The sequence below is a fragment of the Podarcis raffonei genome, chromosome 4 (assembly GCF_027172205.1).
Source record: "Podarcis raffonei isolate rPodRaf1 chromosome 4, rPodRaf1.pri, whole genome shotgun sequence".
NCBI lineage: Eukaryota > Metazoa > Chordata > Lepidosauria > Squamata > Lacertidae > Podarcis > Podarcis raffonei.
In genome coordinates, this window is record NC_070605.1 from 1,841,953 (window position 1) to 1,862,554 (window position 20,602).

A 20,602-nucleotide genomic window follows, 5' to 3' on the forward strand; every position below is an offset into this window, starting at 1 on the left:
TGAGAGCAGTACATGTGAAAAGGATCTATCATAGCACAGGTAGCAAATCAGCTGCTGCTCCGTCCCTTGAGGGATTCCCCGCCTCACTTAATTGGCCAAATATTCCAAAAGGGCATCACCCGCCACTATATAAACCCTCTCACCCCCGGCAGCAGCAATGAGGTGGTACAGCTTTCGGGTGCTAAGAGTGTGTCCCTGCTTTGGGAGGGGGAACCCATGGAAGAGGGAGCCAGCTTGTTTTCTCCTGACCTAGAGGGGAGCACCCAGAATAAGGGACCCAGAGGACCAGAAAGCAGTTTCTGCTGCCTAAACAGCAGGAAGAACATTCTGACGGGAAGAGCAGCAGAATCCCTTGGGAGATGGCGGACTCTCCTTCCTTGGAGGTTTTTAAGAAGAGGTTGGATGCTTTGGCTGAGATTCCTGCCTCGCAGGGGGGTTGGAATAGATGACCCTTAGGGCTCCCTCCCATTGTAGGATGAGCTTCCTTGCTTCCTGCAACCCCCTTTTCCCTGCAAGCTCTTCCTCCAGTTTCTGGCCAAGGGAGGGAGCAGATCACAGACCAACCAAGAGCGTCCCCTCAAAATGAGCATCTCTGGGATTGTGCAATGCAGGAGAGAAAAGGCAGAGAGGACTGAGCAGGGTGGACTCGGCTTTGCAAGGGTTAAAGGGAACTGAGCTGCATTCCTAGAGAGGACAGGAAGTAAGGGGGGCCAGGTCCTCCAGAGGAAAAGCCCCTCCCTCCCCTTCCTGCAAGGGGGGGTTGCTTTCCTCTGCTGCAAATGCTGCATTGTTCTCTTCCAAGGGGATCTGGTGAGTCTCTTCTTCCTCCCCCCAGAGGGTGCAGTGGGGAGAAGGGGGGGTCCCAGGGATGCAGCAAGGGAGGGTGGCTCATGTGGGGAGGGGGGGAGCCCCAGGGAGCAGGGGGTCCTGCCAGGGAGGGGCGAGGTCGCAGGAACTGTCTCCTTCCTTTAGATCTTTTGTGGGGGGGGGAGGGGAGGAAGTTACTGCCCCCCCTTCCAGAAAAAAACTTATTCAGAGCCCCCTGGGAAATCTAGCAGATAGAAATCTAGCTTCTTTAAATAAGGGTATAAGTAGGACTTCTGTCGTGAGTGACACGGGTCAGCGTCATTGCACAACAGAGGAAACGTGTATGAATGGTTGCTCCAAAACCTCTTTGTCTGTTTCCCTTCTTTCTTTCTCCTTATTGGCAGAGGAGGCCAGCCAAGCAGATCAAGCCAAGCAAATCAAATCAAATCAAATCAAATATCTTTAATACGGTCAGTGACCAGGAAGCAATTTATAAAAATATGACATTAAAAGTAGTATTGTGCTACAAATAACAGTAAAAATATGGCCAAATCACAGAATTGGTGCTTATATTTATGACCAGGTTTCGACTTTTAAAGTTTTAAAAATTCAATTCAGGTGTCGCTACTGTTTATTATCGTTCCTTCGATGTTTACAATTTGAACTCCGTTGTTGACATCATTGCTCGTCTTATTCTTGTTGCAATGTAACAGTACTTTGCCACGGACCTGTTAATTTCGGGCTCTTTGTCAGCTAAGAGGTGTCTGATATAGGTGTCGTCTGTACTGCGAGGTATTTTCCTCAGAATCGGTTCGATCAGCTCTTTTCTTGAGTCTCGATATAATGGGCAGTATAAGATGACATGCCCGATGGTTTCGATTTCATTGCTGTTACAGGGACATAATCTTTGTTTGATCGGTATTTTATTGTATCTTCCCTCTAGAAGAGCTGAAGGGAGAGCGTTAAAGCGGGCCCTGGAAAATGCCCATCGGTGTTTAGCGTTGTCTAGAACTTTGAGATAGTTTGCTAGATGGGGCCTTTGGGGGTTGTATAGAAGTTTAGAAGTTATCGGGAGTTGATTAAAGTCATTTTGGGCTTCAATGTCCCTGAGTCTTTCTTTGATTGTGTTCTTGGCCCTTCCCCTTTCTAAACTTAATAGATACTCTGGGGAGAGACCATATGTGGCCAGTTTTCTGAGAGTGCCCTTCAACCAACTAGATTGGAATTTGTCAAGAAGCATCAGGGAAAGTAGTCCAACTGGCGAGTTGTTAAGTCTTAGCCAAGTGCATAAGGTTCTTATCCATACTTTGGCTTTAATGCTGTATAAGCCCGCTTCCAGTCGTAGGGCGGCGTTTGGGACGCATTTAGGTGTTTGCAGGAGTGATCTAAGGAAACCTGATTGTATCTTTTCATATGGGTCTAGATTAGAGAGGGAGACGAGTGGTGCGCCGTATAGCATTTGTGCTGTTGGTTTTGCAACGAATAGTTTAATTGTAGCAGGAATGAAATTTCCTCCCGTTGTACGATGGAATCTTAGGGTTGCTGTTGTACTTTTTTGTGCTGTAGAGGAGCTGTAATTTATGTGGGCAGTCTTCTTCCTTGATGCTTGGAATATAACTCCTAGATATTTAAAGCATGTCACTTGTTCAATCTCCTGATTGTCTAAATTCCATCTGTATATTTTCCTTTTGTTAGAGAAAACCATGATTTTTGTTTTTTGGTAGTTCACTGCTAGTTTCTCTTCTCTACAATATTGGGATAAGCTGTTAAGAGCTCTTTTGAGGCCCATCTGAGTCTGGGACAATATAACCGCATCGTCTGCATAGAGTAGGATAGGCAGTTTTTTGTCTACTAATTTTGGGGCGTGTGTATCCGCTCCTTGTAGGTGGTCTATTAGGGAGTTTATATAGATGTTGAACAAAAAGGGGGCCAAAATGCATCCTTGTTTAACTCCCTTTGTTGTTCTAATGACATTAGAGAGTTGACCTTCTTGGCTGCATTTTGTAACTTCTTTTGGCTTCAAGCATCTTTTGTCTGTTATCCTCTGTTGGATTATCCTTATGGCAGATGAAGGAGTGGATCAATGATTTCTTGGAGGTTATACACTCATGATCGAACCACTCCCTGGAAGTTTAGGTCACCAGCTTGTAATATCATGGCTGACGGGTGTTGTCTCCTCCATTGCACCACGTGGGCTTCCACTTCTTTCCATAGTTGTTCTACTTGTGCCTGCCGTCGACATGTAGGTAAGTATAAGTTTATGCATAGCAGTTTGCTTTGTCCAAAATCTAAAACTGCTGCTACAGACCATTCATCATTGGAGGGTAATTGGGTAATATTAGCTTGTATCTGCATTGAGAACAGTAAGGCTAAGCCTCCTTTGGGTCTGCCCCCTCTTTGACTAGGTGTTGCTCTTTTTATACACGAGTGGTAATTATCCAGGTAGAGCTCGTCTATCGACCAGGTTTCCTGGATGAATAGGATGTCAAATTTAGTGAGGAAGTCCATTAGATTGGGATCTTTGCTTTTGTCAGACATCTCAAGGGACAATCAAACTTAGGTTTATGGCCAATTTGGGATTTATCATTCATTATGTCCCTTTTGGGGTGTGTAGTGGGACATTTTGGCACGGTGTGTACTTGGACATATTTTAGTGTCCCGGAGGGGCGTTCTTTCCTCGTGACCTTATTTCAGTCATCCGTGTGAATGGTGTCTAGGGCTCCTAGGTTGTCCACAAAGACTGAACCGTTCTTGCCTGGTGGTACCGCTATTTCAGCTTGATGTGTTATTGTTTTCTTTGTTATAGGTGGTTCCGTAGGTCCGAGTTCCTCTGGCGATAGGAATAGCCTTAATATCCACTCACTGTTGGATAAAGGTTTTGTGGTATAAGTTGCATAGTTAAATTCCCTGGTGACGGGTGTGGCTAGGAGTGTAATAGATTTCCTTATGGATGCTAATCTTTCAATTAGTGCGTCCTGAGCTTTATGTATTTGTTCAATAGTTGCTATGAAGCGGTTTTCCTTCTCTATGCTGGAGCTTTCGTCTGGTACGTGATTTGGGGATAGGGTTTTTGGTCTTTTAGCCAGCTGGTTTGGGGCTTTCTCTGCCTCTAGTTGAAGCATCTTACAGTTCTCGTCCATCATAGACATTGTCGGCTTTATTTTTATCTTATCAGTCTTGATTGTTTCGATGAGAGGAGTGGGAGTACCGGACACTTCGAATAGGCGAGTCACCTGCAATCCAACCCTTTGTAGCTTGTCCTTATTGTCTGAAACTAGTTTGGTTGTGTGCCAGTCTCTGAATGTTACCACAACTCTGTTTAGGTCCTTGTCTGATGGCAGAAATTTAACATTAATGATGTTTTCTGCTGGGACGAGCCCTCTAACAGCTAATTCAGTTTTCTTGAGAATATAGATTCTCTGTTGTGCTGGGGAAAGGAGATCTTTGTGCATGTATACAGGTAGGATGATAAGTTTTTGTTTATTTAGAATTAGATTTCTGCGAGAGTATGTTGTTTTAGGAGTAGTTTCTTGCTTAGGGATCGGGTTTTCCCTTGATTTTCCCGTGGTTCCATTCGGGAGCGCTAGTTGCTCTGTTGAATTATGAAGCCTAGCCTTATGGAGTTCCTCTGTTGAATTGAAAAGCCCAGCCTTATGGAGGTTTTTATTTGGGCTTGGGCTTCGGCTTTTATCAAGGGGTGGCAGAACTGGGTTAGCTGGGCTCGTTGGATTTGAATTCTCTAATAGCTTAAATAGTCTTGTGAAGTTCGTTTTCTTTGTTCGAGATGGGAGCTTTGTCTTCCTTCCCATTTTTACGTTCTTGGGCTTCTTCTCTTTATTCCTGGGACACTTCCCCTTTAAGAGGGGTTTCTTAGGGTCAATTAAGTTTCCCTTCTGGTTTGCTTTGATCCTAGATGTTTTCCTTTTTTCCACCTCATGTCGGGTTTTATTTTCCTTAATGCTGTTATCGTTTGGTGTCCTAGAGAGAACTTTATATGAATGCAAGTTGTCTATTCTCCTAGTTATTTCAGTCAGGGTGGTAAGTAGACCCAAGCATTCTGAGAGGAAGTCTTTGATGTGTCCCAGTTCTCTGCCTATCTGCAACTTCTGTTCATTTAACAGATCATTATATAGCCCTGTTAGTGTGTAGGGGAGGCATTCCAAGTCCAGATATTGGGCTCTTGTGTCCTCCAGGTCCTCATTCGTCACAGTGTGAAACCCCATCTTCTCCCCGGGCCTGGGTCTTTGGGAGGGCTCATCTGTCTTAATTACTGGGTTTTCCTCTTGTGGCTCTTGTTCCTGCTCCAGCCCCGGTTGATTCACTGAGGTTTCATCTTCTATGGCAGCTTGTTTTATTTCCGTTGCCAGATTGACTCCCACCCCTTCTTTGTCTGTTTCCATAAGCTCCCCGTACCTGGTGCGGTCTATGGTCTATGGACCATTCGTGGGGGTGTCGTTTGTCAGCATTATTTATTTTGTCTGTTTTCGGTTTAAAATATTGTGAGATTTTCCCCTGCCTTCCTCTTGTAGAGGGTTCAGCCGCTTTGGTGAGGGGGATTCCCAGCTCTTTATAGCTCTGTCTTGTGAACACCATACTCTAAGTTGAAAGCTTCCCTTATTGGGCACTTTATTGTAGAAATAAAGGTAGAGGTAAAGTTTGGAAAACCGGTATCCAGGCTGTTGGATCAGGGAGCCTCCCTACCTTTCCCTCTTTAAGCCTTAACTTGGGGTGGGAGGGTATTCATGGGGGAGTTCTTGGACTTATCTTATCGAAGTTAGGCTCAATGGAGTTCAGCGGTTTCCTCTGCTTCTTTGGCTGTATTTCAAGCCAATCCGTCGTCCGGGAGCTCCAAGGTTGTAAGTCAGTGTAGCAGTATCAGTAAACAGTGCGACGGTATAACAATAAATAAACAATAAAACAATAACAGAATAAACTAATTAAAACGAGGCGACAAGACAGACAGCCAATAGTCTTTAAGCTCCTTAAGGTGCAGTTTTGAGGTCTTGAAGAGGCTAAAACTAATAAAAACGGTTAGTTGAAGTCGGAGGCTCTAATTAGGCTGCTACCTCCGTCGCCATCTTGGCCTCCCTCCTTTATGAGCTTTATGAGGAGCTGGGTATTCTGCATTTGTATAAAGACGCTGCTTACTCCTTTGGGAAGGGCAATCCTCTCCTGGGATCTGGTGAGTCTCCTCTCCCCCCCCCAGAGGGTGCAGTGGGGAGAAGGGGGGGTCCCAGACCTCTTTGTTTCCCTTCTTTCTTTCTTCTTATTGGCAGAGGAGGCCAGCCAAGCAGATCAAGCCAAGCTTTATGAGGAGCTGGGTATGTTTAGTTGGAGAGGAGGAGACAGAGAGGAGACAGGAGAGCCATGTCAGATTAGATCATTTATTACGGTCAGAGACCAGCTTATAAAACACACTTGGGGGTACAGTCACAGAACTAAAACAGGCAATTTATGTACAACAAAAAATTTAAAAACAATGTACACCAACAAGCTATCCCAGGGAGTTGACTCAGAGTCACCCATGAAACCGAGTTTGGGGATTTTCATGACGGACTATTTTGAGTTGGGAGATGGTCTGCGCGTACAGATCTGTACACAGAATCTGGCAACCATCCAGGTCTTCTTTTGGTCTTTGCCTAACAGGAAAAGGTCAAATTTTTGCTTTTGCGGGAGGTCAGCGAGCCTCACCAGCAGGGGATCAATGGTCTTACTACGTGCCTCTTCGTAAAAGGGACGTCTAAAGAACAAGTGTTTTGGCTTCCTATCTCTCCCAATGGGCAGGTGAAAAGTCTCTGAGCACACGGGACTTTTCTAAAGGCTCCATCCAGGACCAGCAATGAAAGAGCCGAGCTTCTGGCGAGTGTAAAGGCCCTTCTTGTATTTCTAGATGCGAGAAACAAGAGATATTCTGCTGGTGCGGCTATATATTTCTCGATTTCTCCAATTTTATGGTCGGGGCACCTTGCGCAGTCCTGTTGTCTCTCGGTGTCTAATATTCTTTGCCTGACCGTAGCTTTGGCCTGGCCCAAGCCCAGACTTAGAAGGGCGTGAGGGGCAAAACCCAGTTTCCGGAGGGTGTTCAGGACTGCAGTCTGCCAGCCTGACTGGAATTGGTCACAGAGGATCAATGGGGCTATCCCTCGGGGGAGCAGATTCAATGTCAGCCATTTGTAGATTGATCATAGAATCATAGAGTTGGAAGAGACCACAAGGGCCATCGAGTCCAACCCCCTGCCAAGCAGGAAACACCATCAGAGCACTCCTGACATATGGTTGTCAAGCCTCTGCTTAAAGACCTCCAAAGAAGCAGACTCCACCACACTCCTTTTTTTAAAAAATATTTTTATTCATTTTCCACAAAAGAAAAAAAAACAACCATTTTTTATACAATCAATTCACATTTTATCACACATTCATCTCTTTTTTTGACTTCCCTCGGCTCCTCTGCCGATCTTTCGTTTGCATCAATATTATTAACGCATTTCTTAACTTAGTATTGCCTTTAGATATCTCCTTCCCTCCTCTTATTTTCTTTTTAACAATATTCCTCTGTTTTTCACAGAGTCTCTTGAAAACCAACAAATGTTATCTGTTCATCACATATGCCTTTCAGATAATCTGTAAATCTTCCCCAGTCCTCGATGAACTTTTGGTCTCGTTGATATCGGATCTTCCCTGTTAGTTTGTCCAGTTCTGCATAATCAGTCAATTTCAGTCTCCATTCTTCCACCGTCGGTAACTCTTCCTGTTTCCATTTTTGGGCCAGAAGTATTCTCGCTGCTGTAACTGCGTATTGGAAAAGTTTACAGTCTTTCTTACTTATCTCATTTCCTACCAATCCCAATAAGAAGGCCTCCGGTTTCTTAATAAACGTATATTTCAACATCTTTTTCATATTTTTTTAATAAAATTTTTATTGGTTTTTTAACAAATATTAATAGACAACACAAAACAATAAAAAAACAAACAAACATATAAACATGTATAATTTCTTCACATTATTTCTTGAACCTTCTTTCATCGAATTCCCCATACCTCCCTTTCCTGCATCCCTGTTTTAAATTTTTCCAGCAACCCCCAATTTCAACTTAAAACACTTTTTTCCCTTTATATCCTTTTTCTCATATCCAATTGTTTGTCCCTGCAATTCTATTTTACCTGACCCAAAACATTTTAGCACTCATTAATTTTGCAACAGTTCTTGAGGTAAACTTTAAATTTCTTCCAATCTTCTTCCACCGTCTCTCTCCCTTGGTCACGGATTCTGCCAGTCATCTCCGCCAGTCCCATGTAGTCAATCACCTTGGTCTGCCATTCTTCCAGTGTGGGTAGTTCTTGTGTCTTCCAGTACTTTGCTAAAAGTACTCTTGCTGCTGTTGTAGCATACATAAAAAACGTCCTATCTTTCTTTGAGACCAATTGGCCCACCATACCCAGGAGAAAGGCCTCTGGTTTCTTCACAAATGTGCATTTAAGCACCTTTTTCATTTCATTATAAATCATTTCCCAGAAGACCTTAATCCTTGGGCACGTCCACCAAAGGTGGTAAAAGGTACCTTCAGTTTCCTTACATTTCCAACATTTATTATTGGGCGTGTGGTAAATTTTTGCAAGCTTGACTGGGGTCATGTACCACCTATAGATCATTTTCATAATGTTTTCTCTTAAGGCATTACATGCCGTAAACTTTATACCGGTGGTCCATAACTGTTCCCAGTCAGCAAACATAATGTCATGACCAATATCTTGTGCCCATTTAATCATAGCTGATTTAACCGTCTCATCCTGTGTATTCCATTTCAACAGCAAGTTATACATTCTTGACAAATTTTTAGTACTGGGTTCCAAAAGCTCTGTTTCTAATTTTGACCTCTCCACCTGGAAGCCAATTTTCCTGTCCTGTTTAAAAACTTCATTTATCTGATAGTAGTGTAACCAGTCTCTTACTTTTGACTTCAGTTTCTCATAACTCTACAATTTCACTTTTCCCTCCTCGTGTTCTATAATTTCCCAATATTTTGGCCATTTTGATTCCATATTAAGTTTTTTCACTTCCTTAGCTTCCATTGGTGACAACCACCTAGGGGTTTTGTTTTCTAACAAGTCTTTGTACCGAGTCCACACATTATATAATGCTTTCCTAACAATATGGTTTTTAAAACCTTGATGGACTTTGACCTTGTCATACCATATATATGCGTGCCAGCCGAATCTATTATTAAACCCTTCCAGATCCAAAATGTCTGTATTTTCAAGAAGCAGCCAGTTTTTCAGCCAGCAGAAGGCCGCTGATTCATAATAAAGCTTTAAGTCCGGCAGGGCAAACCCCCCTCTTTCTTTTGCATCAGTTAATATCTTAAATTTTATTCTGGGCTTTTTGCCCCGCCAGACAAATTTAGATATATCTTTTTGCCACCTCTTGAAACATTCCATTTTGTCCAAAATCTGCAATGTTTGAAACAAAAACAGCATTCTCGGCAAGACATTCATCTTGATAACTGCAATTCTACCCAACAAGGAAAGTCTCAAATTTGACCATATTTCTAGATCTTTCTTAACTTCTGACCAACATTTCTCATAATTGTCTTTAACTAAGTTCACATTCTTAGATGTCAAATTAATCCCTGGGTATTTCACCTTCTTTGCTACTGTCAAACCAGTTTCACTCTGAAACTTCTCCCTTTCAACAGCTGTTAAGTTTTTATCCAGTACTTTCGTTTTCTGTTTGTTCAGCTTAAAACCTGCTACTTGACCAAATATTTGTATTAATTCTAAGACTCTTTTCGTACTAGTGTCTGGCTCTTGTAAGGTTAAAACTAAGTCATCTGCAAATGCTCTCAGTTTATACTGTTTAGCTCCGACCTGAATCCCTTTAACCAGCTGGTCCTCTCTAATCATGTTTAATAAGACCTCCAGGACCGATATAAAAAGTAGTGGGGATATTGGGCATCCCTGTCGTGTCCCTTTCTCAATAGCAAACTCTTCTGTAACCACATTATTTACAATCAATTTTGCTTTTTGTTCAGAATAAATTGCACTTATACCATTTTCAAAACCTTGGCCTACCCCCATCCCTTGGAGGTTCTTTTTCATAAAATTCCAAGAAATGTTGTCAAAGGCCTTCTCCGCATCCACAAAAATTAAAACTGCCTTAGTGTTAATATTAACTTCCAGTAACTCCATAATGTCTATTATGTTTCTCACATTGTCTGACAAATGTCTTCCTGGAAGAAAGCCCGCTTGGTCTTTATGAATCTCCCCCACCAAAACTCTTTTCAGTCTTTTTGCCAAAATGTCTGCAAAAATTTTGTAATCCACATTAAGTAATGATATAGGGCGGTAGTTCTTAACCTGGTTCTTTTCAGTCTCTGTCTTTGGTATAAGTGTGATATAAGCTTCTTTCCACGATTCAGGTGCCTTCTTCCCCTCTATAATTTCGTTGCAGATCTCCTTCAACGGTTGCATAAGCCATTCTTTCAAAGCTTTGTAGTATCTGGAGGTCAGTCCATCAGGTCCTGGAGATTTTCCCAATTGCATATTTTGAATGGCTCCCTCAATTTCTTGATCAGTTATCTTCTGGTTCAAAATCACTCTACTTTGTTCAGAAATTTTTTGTAATCCATATTTTTTAAGAAATTCTTCTATTTCTTTTTCATTCACCGGCCCTTGTGCATAAAGTCTCCTGAAATAGCTCTGAAAACAGTTTCTAATCTCATTTGGTTTGTAAATGTTCTTTCCCTCCACTTCTAGATTGGTAACCGTATTCTGTTTTTGTCTCTTCTTCAATTGCCATGCCAAAAATTTCCCACATTTATCTGCCGATTCAAATGTCTTTTGTCTCATTTGTTTTATTTTCCATTCTATCTCTTGGTTCATCAATTCCATATATTGTCTCTGATAAAACTTAATTTCTCTCAAAATTTCATGTGACTTTGGTTTAGATCTCAATCTTTTTTCTCCTTCTTTTATCTTTTCCAAGATCTTATCCTTTTGCTCATTCTGTCTCTTCCTTTTTATGGCATTCTGTTGTATTAAAAAACCTCGCATGACGGCTTTACTTGCGTCCCAAATTACTCTTTTTTCCACTTCTGTTCTCAGATTCATCTCAAAGTAATCCTTTATTGCTTTCTGGGCCTTTTTGTACACCTCTTCATCTCTAAACAGGGAGTCATTCATCCTCCATCTAAAGGAACCAGCTGTTGTTGGGTTCATCTCCATCTTTACGGCATTATGGTCGGAACAAGTCTTTGGGCAGATTTCCACTTTCTTAATCTTTGGTGCCATCCCACTAGATACCCATATTTGGTCAATTCTAGTCCAGGTCATTTTTGCCTCAGAGAAAAAAGTTCCCTCTCTCTCAAGAGGGTTCCTTGTTCTCCAAATGTCAATCAGGTTCATGTTATCAGTCATTTCAAAAAAGGTCTTAGGTAGTCTCCCATCCTTGGAGACCACCTGTCTTTGTGCTTTGTCCATATTTGTGGAGACCACTCCATTCATGTCTCCCATTAAAATTACATTATAGTCCAGATAGTCCATTAGTGTCTCATGCAATTTCTTAAAGAATTCTGACTTCCCTTCGTTCGGTGCATAAACTCCTATTACCAATAATTTTTCTCCTTGAACTTGAATTTCAATTGCCAAATATCTTCCTTGTTCATCTTTAAATTTTAGTTTAGGGGCCAGCCTTTCCTTTACATAAATTACCACTCCTCTTTTCTTCACTTTGTCAGATGAAATAAATTCTTGTCCTAATCTTTTATTAATAAGTAGTTTTCGATGTATTCTGGTCACGTGAGTTTCTTGTAAGCAAATCAAGTCCAATTGTTCTTTTTTCAAAATATGAAACACCTCCTTCCTTTTTCTAGGAAGGTTCAGTCCATTACAATTCCAGCTTAAAATTTGCAGGGACATCTTGTTATTTACTTAGATACTCCTCCAACTGCTCCAAGCAAACCTTCTTCTGTTAATGTTTTAGCTCCAAAAGATAAGTTTGAAATATCTGGTATTTTTGCTGGGTCTGTAGTATCCACCGTTTCCTTCCGAAGGTCCTCCTCGTTCCTTGCCAAAAATTGTTCTTTATCTGGCACTGTTTTTATCTTAATTTTCTTTCCTTTGTAATTGAAAGACAGGCCTTGCAGGAACTCCCATCTGAATGGTATATTGTTCTTTCTCAGTAAGGTGACCAAATCCTTGTAGTAGGTCCTCACTTCCAAGATATATTTAGGGATGTCTTTAAAAATCTGAACACGAAAATCTCCAATCTCAAGAGCTCTTTGAAAATGTAAATTTAGTATCTTGTCCCTCTCCTCCTGAGATCTCAGAGTTATTAGACAGTCTCTAGGGCTCTTTCTGTTTTGTTTCCTGCCCAGTCTGAAAGCAGTTATTATCTTAAATTCCTCTTCTTTCAAGCTGTCCTGCCAAAATTCCAGAAATTCTTTGGTAAGGTATTCTATCAGATTATCGTTTTCATTTTCTGGAATCAATCTTAATCTTAAATTCCTGTTTTTCCTCTGTAATTCCAGTAAAGACAGGGCAGCATCATGTTCTTCTAGCTTTTTACAGACTGGCACCAACTTTTCCTGTGTATTTTCTGCAGAAACTTTTGCTTCTTCTGCAGAGATTTTCGCTTCCTCTGCAATCTTTCTGGTTGCCTCACTTTCTTGGACTAATTTATTTATTGTCTCTGTATTTTTGTCTAATTTTGTTGACAGTTCAATCAGCTGTTTAGAGTTTTCAGTGCTCTGCTTTGTGAGCGCTTCCAGAGATTCATTTATTCTGACTAATGCATTGGCCACTGCCGCAGTATCCATGGGAGAAGTCATAACAGGTGCAACTGGATTTGTTACTGAGGCCCTTCTCTTTTGTTCAACTTTCCCTTTAGCTCTCGTTACTCTTGCTTCTATTGGGCCACTCATGTCCCAAGGTCATTCCCACGGGAATAGCTTTCAAATGGGAAATTCCACAAGCCTGTTTCTCACAATAAAAATTGTAACAATTGTAGCAATTTTCCTGCGGCCTCTAGAGGGAGCCGCTCAAAGTGCCAAGTGCCAAGAACAAAGAGTTCCCTTCAAAAGTAACAAAAATAACAGGCTATTCCAATATTTTCCAAATGTTGTCAAATGTATCTTTCCAGAGTACCCAATTTGTATCCAATAAGGTATTTACTTGTTGCAAGGATGTATAAGACCAACTTTGTTACCAGTCTCTAAGTGACAGCTCTCCGTCCCGGTGACTCACTTTCCAGGCAGTCCTCCCCAAGGGTTCAAAACGGCAGAAATTTCCCCTTCTATGCTTCTTCCGTGCAGGTATAACAGTCCACAATTCCCCCCCCCCTGCCCCTGCCTGCTACGGGGGGGAATTAAGTCCAATGTCTGAGTCCGTTAAATTTAAAGCTGCTTCCTGTCAAATTGCAGCTTCCTATTTCGTTGCTTTGTTTACATGCAGTCCGAGGAAGGCAGACTTCCTTATTTTTTGCCTTCTCCGTTTTCAGCCAATTTCTAATTATTTCCTTTTAAATTTGTTGTTCAGTCTTACTCACGGTAATCCAATTTAAAGTCCAAATGTCAGGAAGGAATCGGCGCTCTCCGTTAATGGCGACGCGGCTTCGCTCCACGGGCTGGGTAGCGACTCTCAGCTCCGCGCTCACCCGATGCCGCTCCGGAGCCTTTAAAAAGGCTCCTTTGCGGTAAAGGGGGGCGCTTAAGGTGCCCACCGAGTCTCCGTGTTCACAGGCTTTTGCGCCTGTGATTTTAGGGGTCCCCGCTTCGCCGTAGCGGTCAGACCCGAACTCGTGGAGCAGTCTCCCTGAGCGGAGCTCAGCGGGAGACCGCCATTAATCGCTGGCGCCGACCGGAAGTCTATTTCAACATCTTTTTCAATTCATTATATATCATTTCCCAGAAGCCTCTCACCTTTTTACACTCCCACCACATATGATAGAATGTCCCTTCTTTTTCTTTACATTTCCAACACTTATTACATGTTTTGTACATTTTAGCTAGTTTTACTGCTAGCCGTTCCTCAAAAGGCATCGTTTCCAGGCCTTTAGCTAGCCGTTCCTTATAAGGCATCGTTTCCAGGCCTTTGACCATTTTGGTTGCCCTCCTCTGGACACGTTCCAGTTTGTCAGTGTCCTTCTTGAACTGTGGTGCCCAGAACTGGACACAGTACTCCAGGTGAGGTCTGACCAGAGCAGAATATAGTGGCACTATTACTTCCCTTGATCTAGATGCTATACTCCTATTCATGCAGCCCAGAATTGCATTGGCTTTTTTAGCTGCCGCGTCACACTGTTGGCTCATGTCAAGTTTGTGGTCAACCAAGACTCCTAGATCCTTTTCACATGTACTGCTCTCAAGCCAGGTGTCACCCGTCTTGTATTTGTGCCTCTCATTTTTTTTGCCCAAGTGCAATACTTTACATTTCTCCCTGTTAAAATTCATCTTGTTTGTTTTGGCCCAGTTCTCTAATCTGTCAAGGTCGTTTTGAAGTGTGATCCTGTCCTCTGGGGTGTTAGCCACCCCTCCCAGTTTGGTGTCATCTGCAAATTTGATCAGGATGCCCTTGAGTCCATCATCCAAGTCGTTGATAAAGATGTTGAATAAGACCGGGCCCAAGACAGAACCCTGTGGCACCCCACTAGTCACTCTTCTCCAGGATGAAGAGGAACCATTGATGAGCACCCTTTGGGTTCGGTCAGTCAGCCAGTTACAAATCCACTGAGTGGTAGCATAGTCAAGACCGCATTTTACCAGCTTCTTTACAAGAATATCATGGGGCACCTTGTCAAATGCCTTGCTGAAATCAAGGTAGGCTACATCCACTGCGTTCCCTTCATCTACCAGGCTTGTAAGGCAGATGTTAGGCAGATGCTAGCCTCCACTCTCATCAATTTGCGGGTTTTTCCGCTGAACTCCCGATGGAGTTTATGTGTAGTTTGTTGGCTCCTGAGGCCTGTACCACCATTCCTAGATACTTATAGTTTGCGACTTCTTCTAATTTATGGCCTTGGAGTTCCCAGCTTTTAAGCTTTGGCTTTTCCCCAAAATCAAGTATCTTGGTCTTTTGATAGTTGATTTTGAGACATTCAAATTCACTGTTTGCTGCGAGCTTTCTTAGTGCTCTTTTGAGTCCAATGGGGGATCTAGATAAAATTACTGCATCGTAGGCATATAGCAGGACCGAAATATGCCGATTTGCGAGCTTCGGAGGGTGGAGTTCTGAGTCATGGAGTGCAGATACTAAATTATTTAGATAGAAATTGAATAGTAGAGGGGCCAATAGGCACCCTTTGGTGGATGTGCCCAAGGATTAAGGTCTTCTGGGAAATGATCTATAATGAAATTAAGAAGGTTCTTAAGTGTACCTTCCATAAGAAACCAGAGGCCTTGCTCCTGGGCATGTTAGGCCAATTGGTGTCAAGGAAAGATAGGACGTTTTTTATGTATGCTACAACAGCAGCAAGAGTCCTTTTAGCAAAGTATTGGAAGACACAAGAACTACCCACGCTGGAAGAGTGGCATACGAAGGTGATAGACTATATGGGACTGGCTGAGATGACTGGCAGAATCCGCGACCAAGGAAAAGAGACGGTGGAAGAAGATTGGAAGAAATTTAAAGTTTATCTTAAGAACTGTTGTAAAATTAATGAGTGCTAAAATGTCATGGGTAATGTAAAACAGAATTGCAGCGATAAATGATTGGGTAAGAGAAAAAGGATTAAAGAAAGTGAATCATAAGTAATTGAAATTAGGGGTTGCTGAAAAAGTTTAAAACAGGGATGAGGAAAGGGAAGTATGGGGAAGTCGTTGAAATAAGGCTTCAGAAAAAGAGGTTACGAAATTATACGTGTTTATATGTTTGTTTGTCTATGTATTGTTAGTTGTAATGTGTTTTAATTTATGTTGGAAAATCAATAAAAATTTATTTAAAAAAAAAGCAAGACCGAAATATGCCGATTTGCGAGCTTCGGAGGGTGGAGTTCTGAGTCATGGAGTGCTGATACTAAGTTATTTAGATAGAAATTGAATAGTAGAGGGGCCAATAGGCACCCTTGCCTGACTCCTTTAGAGGTTTTAATAGGGTCCGTTAGGTGTCCTAGGCGGCTACACCTGACTCTAAGAGCCGTGTTTGTGTGCAGTGCCTGAATGAAGAGCAGAAGCTCTTAATTCTATGTAGGTCCCCTGTAGTCTGTCCCAGAGTCTGGTTCTGGAGACTGTATCAAAGGCTGCTTTTAGATCAACAAAGCCAGTGTATAGTGAGGCCGGCCTTTAGGAGAGCCATGTCACCTGGGCGCAGGATTCCAACCCATGGCTTCAAGCTACAAGAAAGGAGATTCAGATTCAACACACGTAGTCATTTTTCACTAGGAACCAATGACTCCCTTGTCAATCAGTTCTGATTTCATGCATTGACTGGAAGGAAGGAGCAACCAGGCTGATTCGCCTTGTATTAATCTCTTCGCTTGCCTCCACATTTCCACAATCTCCCTTCTAGAGGCCTACATCTCCTCCTCCTCCTCCTCCGCCTCCTCCTCCTCCTTGTTAGAAAGATAGCTCAGAGTCTGGGCTGTGGTGCAATCCTACCCTGGTTCCCAGCAAGACTCACCCATGCTTGCTCAGGGAAACTTTTTCTTCTCCTGATACTGTACAACTTTTGTAACAGAACAATGTATTTGCTTTGCAGGATTTGCTAGAGCTTCTCATTCAGACAGACAGAACTTGGCAGAAGACCAAAGGGTTCCTTCCCATCTCTCAGAGGCTTCCTGAGAGCACAGATGGATGAGCGAGACACAGCTGGCCCTGGAACAGGAAGAGGCCATGTCATCCAAACTGGGAGCAGTGAGGGATTCTTGGAAAACTCTGTGCAGAAGATCCTGGGTGAGGAGGATACCCACTGCTCAGAGGTGCAGAGCCAGCAGTTGAGGCAGTTCTGCTTCCAGGAAGCCAAAGGGCCCCGAGAGGTTTGCAGCCGACTCTACCACTTTGACTGTCAGTGGCTGAAGCCGGAAAGGCACACGAAAGCTGAGATGGTGGACCTGGTGATCTTGGAGCAGTTCCTGGCTGTCCTTCCACCAGAGATGGAGAGCTGGGTGAGGGACTGTGGAGCGGAGACCAGTTCCCAGGCGGTGGCCCTGGCCGAAGGTTTCCTCCTGAGTCAGGCAGAGGAGAGAAAGCAGGAAGAGAAAAAGCAGGTGAGAGAGACTTTCCTCTGGATACTCCCAAGGGGCTCCAAACAGGACAGAAAACATCCAGAAAAGGTCTGCTGATGGCCCATCCGTTTTCGGGGAATGAAATCTAACACCCTTAAAGTATCTGTCTTTGCGTTCTCTTTCTAATATTTCTCACCTTTCATTTACTGTTTTGAATTCTTGTTCTTTCAGAAAAGGGATCATTTTGCAGAAATGGACCTGGATTCCTGTGAGGCAGAGAGGCCTCCGTTGGACACCAGAGAGAGGCCACTGGGTAAGGAGGAAGGTGGCTTTTCTCCATTTGGTCTTGTTCTGTTGGTTTTCCAACTCATCTGAGGGTTCTTTTCTTCTTGTTTTTTTTTTTGAGAGGTGGGGGTTGGGAACAAGGGTTCAGAGGAGGGGAAATGTATTTCTGCACACCTAACATGAAATGGGCACAAACCTTCAACTGCACTCAGCAGGTAAGGCTTTCTCAAAGCCCATCTGTAGTTAGAGATGTCCTGTTTCCTCTGTGAGAGAAGCAGGCACTCCTAGCATCCTGATTACCTTTTTTCTCTTTTGCAGGTGAAAGAATGATGCCGGCAAGACCTCCTGATCCGCCTTTTCATGGGGGCAGAAGGGAAGCAGTGGCTGTGGAACCAGATCAGGTCAGGGGAAGCTGCCTTGTGGGGACAGAGGCCGAGGGATGGAGCAATGTCATGGACTGGTTGGGCACAGAGGAATGGTGGGAGGAAGCAGCCAGGGAACCAGGAAGGGAAGATTGCTCTGAGCCCAAGGAGTGGAGGTGGAGGAAGGATTGGCGGTCAGAGGGAGAAGCTTGGGAAGAGGAGGTGTCAGAAGCTGAAGGGGAAACAGCGCTTAGTGAGCTGGGAGACTCTGAGGCAGAATGCAGTGCAGAATCAGAGGCAGAAGAAGAAGGAGGCGAGTGGGAGAGGAAGGTTGAGAGGCAGAGGTGAGTCAGGAGAAGGAGGAGCCACGGGGGCTCCCTCTCCTTCTGCCAGAATCCACCCTCCCTGCTTGTCTCTCAGAGCCAAGAGAGGTCTAACATGGAGGAGTAAAGGCAGGCTGTACACTGGCACACTGTTCAATTGCTTGCCAGAAACCCCAGAGAGGAGGGGACTTGGAAAGCTGTGGGGAGTTGGGGGACTTCACTCTCAGCAACTGCTTTTGTGGACGAAGAGGCTCAGGGAATGAGCTGCTGTTCTCATGAAGCCCGAAACTCAGCCAAGTATGTGAACATTGTGCTCTTGCTGATAAAGAGTAAACTCCAGCTGTGAACTATGGGATTTCCTGCCCAGATGACTCTGTGACACCAGCCTTCTGAATGTTGACAGTAGGATTCATCTGTAGTTGCAGTTTTCATGGAATCCTAGAGTTGAAAGGGACCCCAAGGGTCATCAAGTCCCACCCCCTGCATTGCAGGAGTCTCAGCTAGATCCTCCAAGACAGATGGCCATCCAAACTAGGCTTCTTGTATTTCTATATTCATCAATGAATGCTAAAATAGGCTTCTAAGCAGCGGACAGACGATAACAAATAATTTCCAGGATTCACCTAGCCAGCCCTATCTGCTGCAAAATGGGGCCTGCCCCCCACTCCTCCCCCTCTCCATGCCCCCATGAACCCCTTGAATTTCACTCTAGGGCATTGGAAGGGAACCTCCCCAGAACAACTCAGGAGGAGAGGAGAAAGTGGATCCTTTCATCGGGGAAACTGGAATGCTTGCGTAGGCAGAAAAACGTAAACATAAGCTGGAGTACCACCTATTTGCAAAAAGACGTATACCCACACTTAAAATGCAGAATAAAAGAATTCAATTAAAGCGTTAAAATAGGTACCCATAATTAAAATGTGCAGCAAAGCAATCCTATTGAAATAACACAGCAATTAACAGGAAGAAAACCACAGAGCATTGTGTAGCAGATCATATTTCTGCTGTCTCAGAGGAGGACATTTCCCTTTTTCTTTTAGGGTCCAGTGTGCTTTGAAGATGTCGCTGTTCGTTTCACGGACGAGGAGTGGGAGTTGCTGGATCCTGACCAGAGAGCTCTGCATAAGGACGTCATGGAGGAGAATTGCGGGATCGTGGCCTCTCTTGGTAAGCCTCCGTGTGGGATCGTCCTATCTGCCAGGAAATTCAAAAAATACCTCTATGTGACAAATCTCATATACTTTCACAGCGCCCCCTACAACACCTTGGAACCTAACACCCCCACAAGAAATAGTAGATTACAGTTTTTTCTGTGAACAATCTTCCTCCAGTTCTGCCTCCTTCTACCACAGTTGGGCTGATCTGAACTGCCCAGGCATCTTAAATGTCAGCTTCAGAGTTGTTAAGAAAGATAAGTAGCTTCTGTCAGGTTTTCTGTTTTTGTTTTTGCTGCTGTCAGTCTTGGGTTGACCAAAGAGACGACTGACACTTGGAGATGGAGGGGATGCCATGACTCGGCCAAACAACATTTGCCCCAGAGAAGAGCCAGGCTGATTGAATCTCAGGTAGTACTAGCAGTGATAATAATAGTAATAATAATAATTTTTATGTATACCCTGACCATCTGGTTGGGTTGCCCCAGCCAATCTGGGAAGCTTCCAACACATATACAGTGGTACCTCTGGTTGCGAATGGGATCCGTTCCGGAGGTCTGACCAGATCCCGAGGTTTACACAACCTGAGGATCACTGTTCTGTGCATGCGCATGGATTTGTCGCTTTCATAAGCTGATGTTTATATAACCCGAGGGTTACGTAACCCGAGGTGCTACTGTATAAACATGAAACAGTAATAATAACAACAATCTAATCCAATGAAAAAAGTACAAAAATTTTACAAAAACTACAAAATTTATAAAATGAGTAACTTACTTCAAACAAAGCAACATTCAACCAACGTTTAGAATCCAATAATAAATACATTGGTTTATTGCAAATAACAAAGGTAATGAAGACTGCCTTCTCTACAACAAATTTAATGAGCATTATTCCCTAACTGGGGGCTCCATTTGTTCCTGAGGCTCTAATCCCTTTTTCTCTCCATTGCAGATTGTGATGAATTGGAAATCAAGAACAAAGGAGACAACAACACAATCTGCAGAGTGGAGAAGGCACGTAAAAATTTGGAGTGTGGAAAGAGCTGCAGTCAGAGCTCCCATTCCAGTTCCCATCAACAAAATCTCATTGGAAAGAAACCCTATCAGTGCATTGAATGTGGAAAGAGATTCAGTACGAGCTACTCTCTAACATCCCATCAAAGAATTCATACAGGGGAGAAACCCTATCACTGCGTGGAATGTGGAAAGAGCTTCAGTAGCAGCTCCAATCTCACTTCCCATCAAAGAGTTCATACAGGGGAGAGACCCTATCAGTGCGTGGAATGTGGAAAGAGGTTCAGTCACAGCCACAGTCTCACTTTCCATCAAAGAACTCATACAGGGGAGAAACCCTATCAATGTGTGGAATGTGGAAAGAGCTTCAGATCGAACTCTGAGCTCACTTCCCATCAAAGAATTCATACAGGGGAGAAACCCTATCAGTGTGTGGAATGTGGAAAGAGCTTCAGTCAGAGCTCCAGTCTCACTTCCCATCAAAAAATTCATACAGGGGAGA

General features: G+C 43.4%; 2 protein-coding genes across 14 annotated transcripts in view; both read left to right on the plus strand.

The window, feature by feature from the left end:
- LOC128412017 (zinc finger protein 420-like) overlaps positions 1-20,602 on the plus strand; it is a 983,187-nt gene that overhangs the window by 846,645 nt on the left and 115,940 nt on the right. The gene's annotated exons all lie outside the window — the stretch shown is intronic.
- LOC128412138 (zinc finger protein 213-like) lies at positions 406-19,064 on the plus strand. Its single transcript, XM_053384995.1, has 4 exons — positions 406-810; positions 16,495-17,002; positions 17,192-17,273; positions 17,564-19,064. Exons 2-4 carry the CDS (start codon positions 16,586-16,588, stop codon positions 17,953-17,955), a joined length of 891 nt encoding a protein of 296 aa, XP_053240970.1. The 5' UTR covers positions 406-810; positions 16,495-16,585; the 3' UTR covers positions 17,956-19,064.

Excerpts from the sequence above, each read along its gene's own strand:
- LOC128412138 (XM_053384995.1), top strand. The coding sequence starts at position 16,586 with ATGGATGAGCGAGACACAGCTGGCCCTGGAACAGGAAGAGGCCATGTC. Across the intron at positions 17,003-17,191 it reads AGCAGGAAGAGAAAAAGCAG|AAAAGGGATCATTTTGCAGA; the intron begins GTGAGAGAGACT and ends TTGTTCTTTCAG. Across the intron at positions 17,274-17,563 it reads CACCAGAGAGAGGCCACTGG|GTGAAAGAATGATGCCGGCA; the intron begins GTAAGGAGGAAG and ends TCTCTTTTGCAG.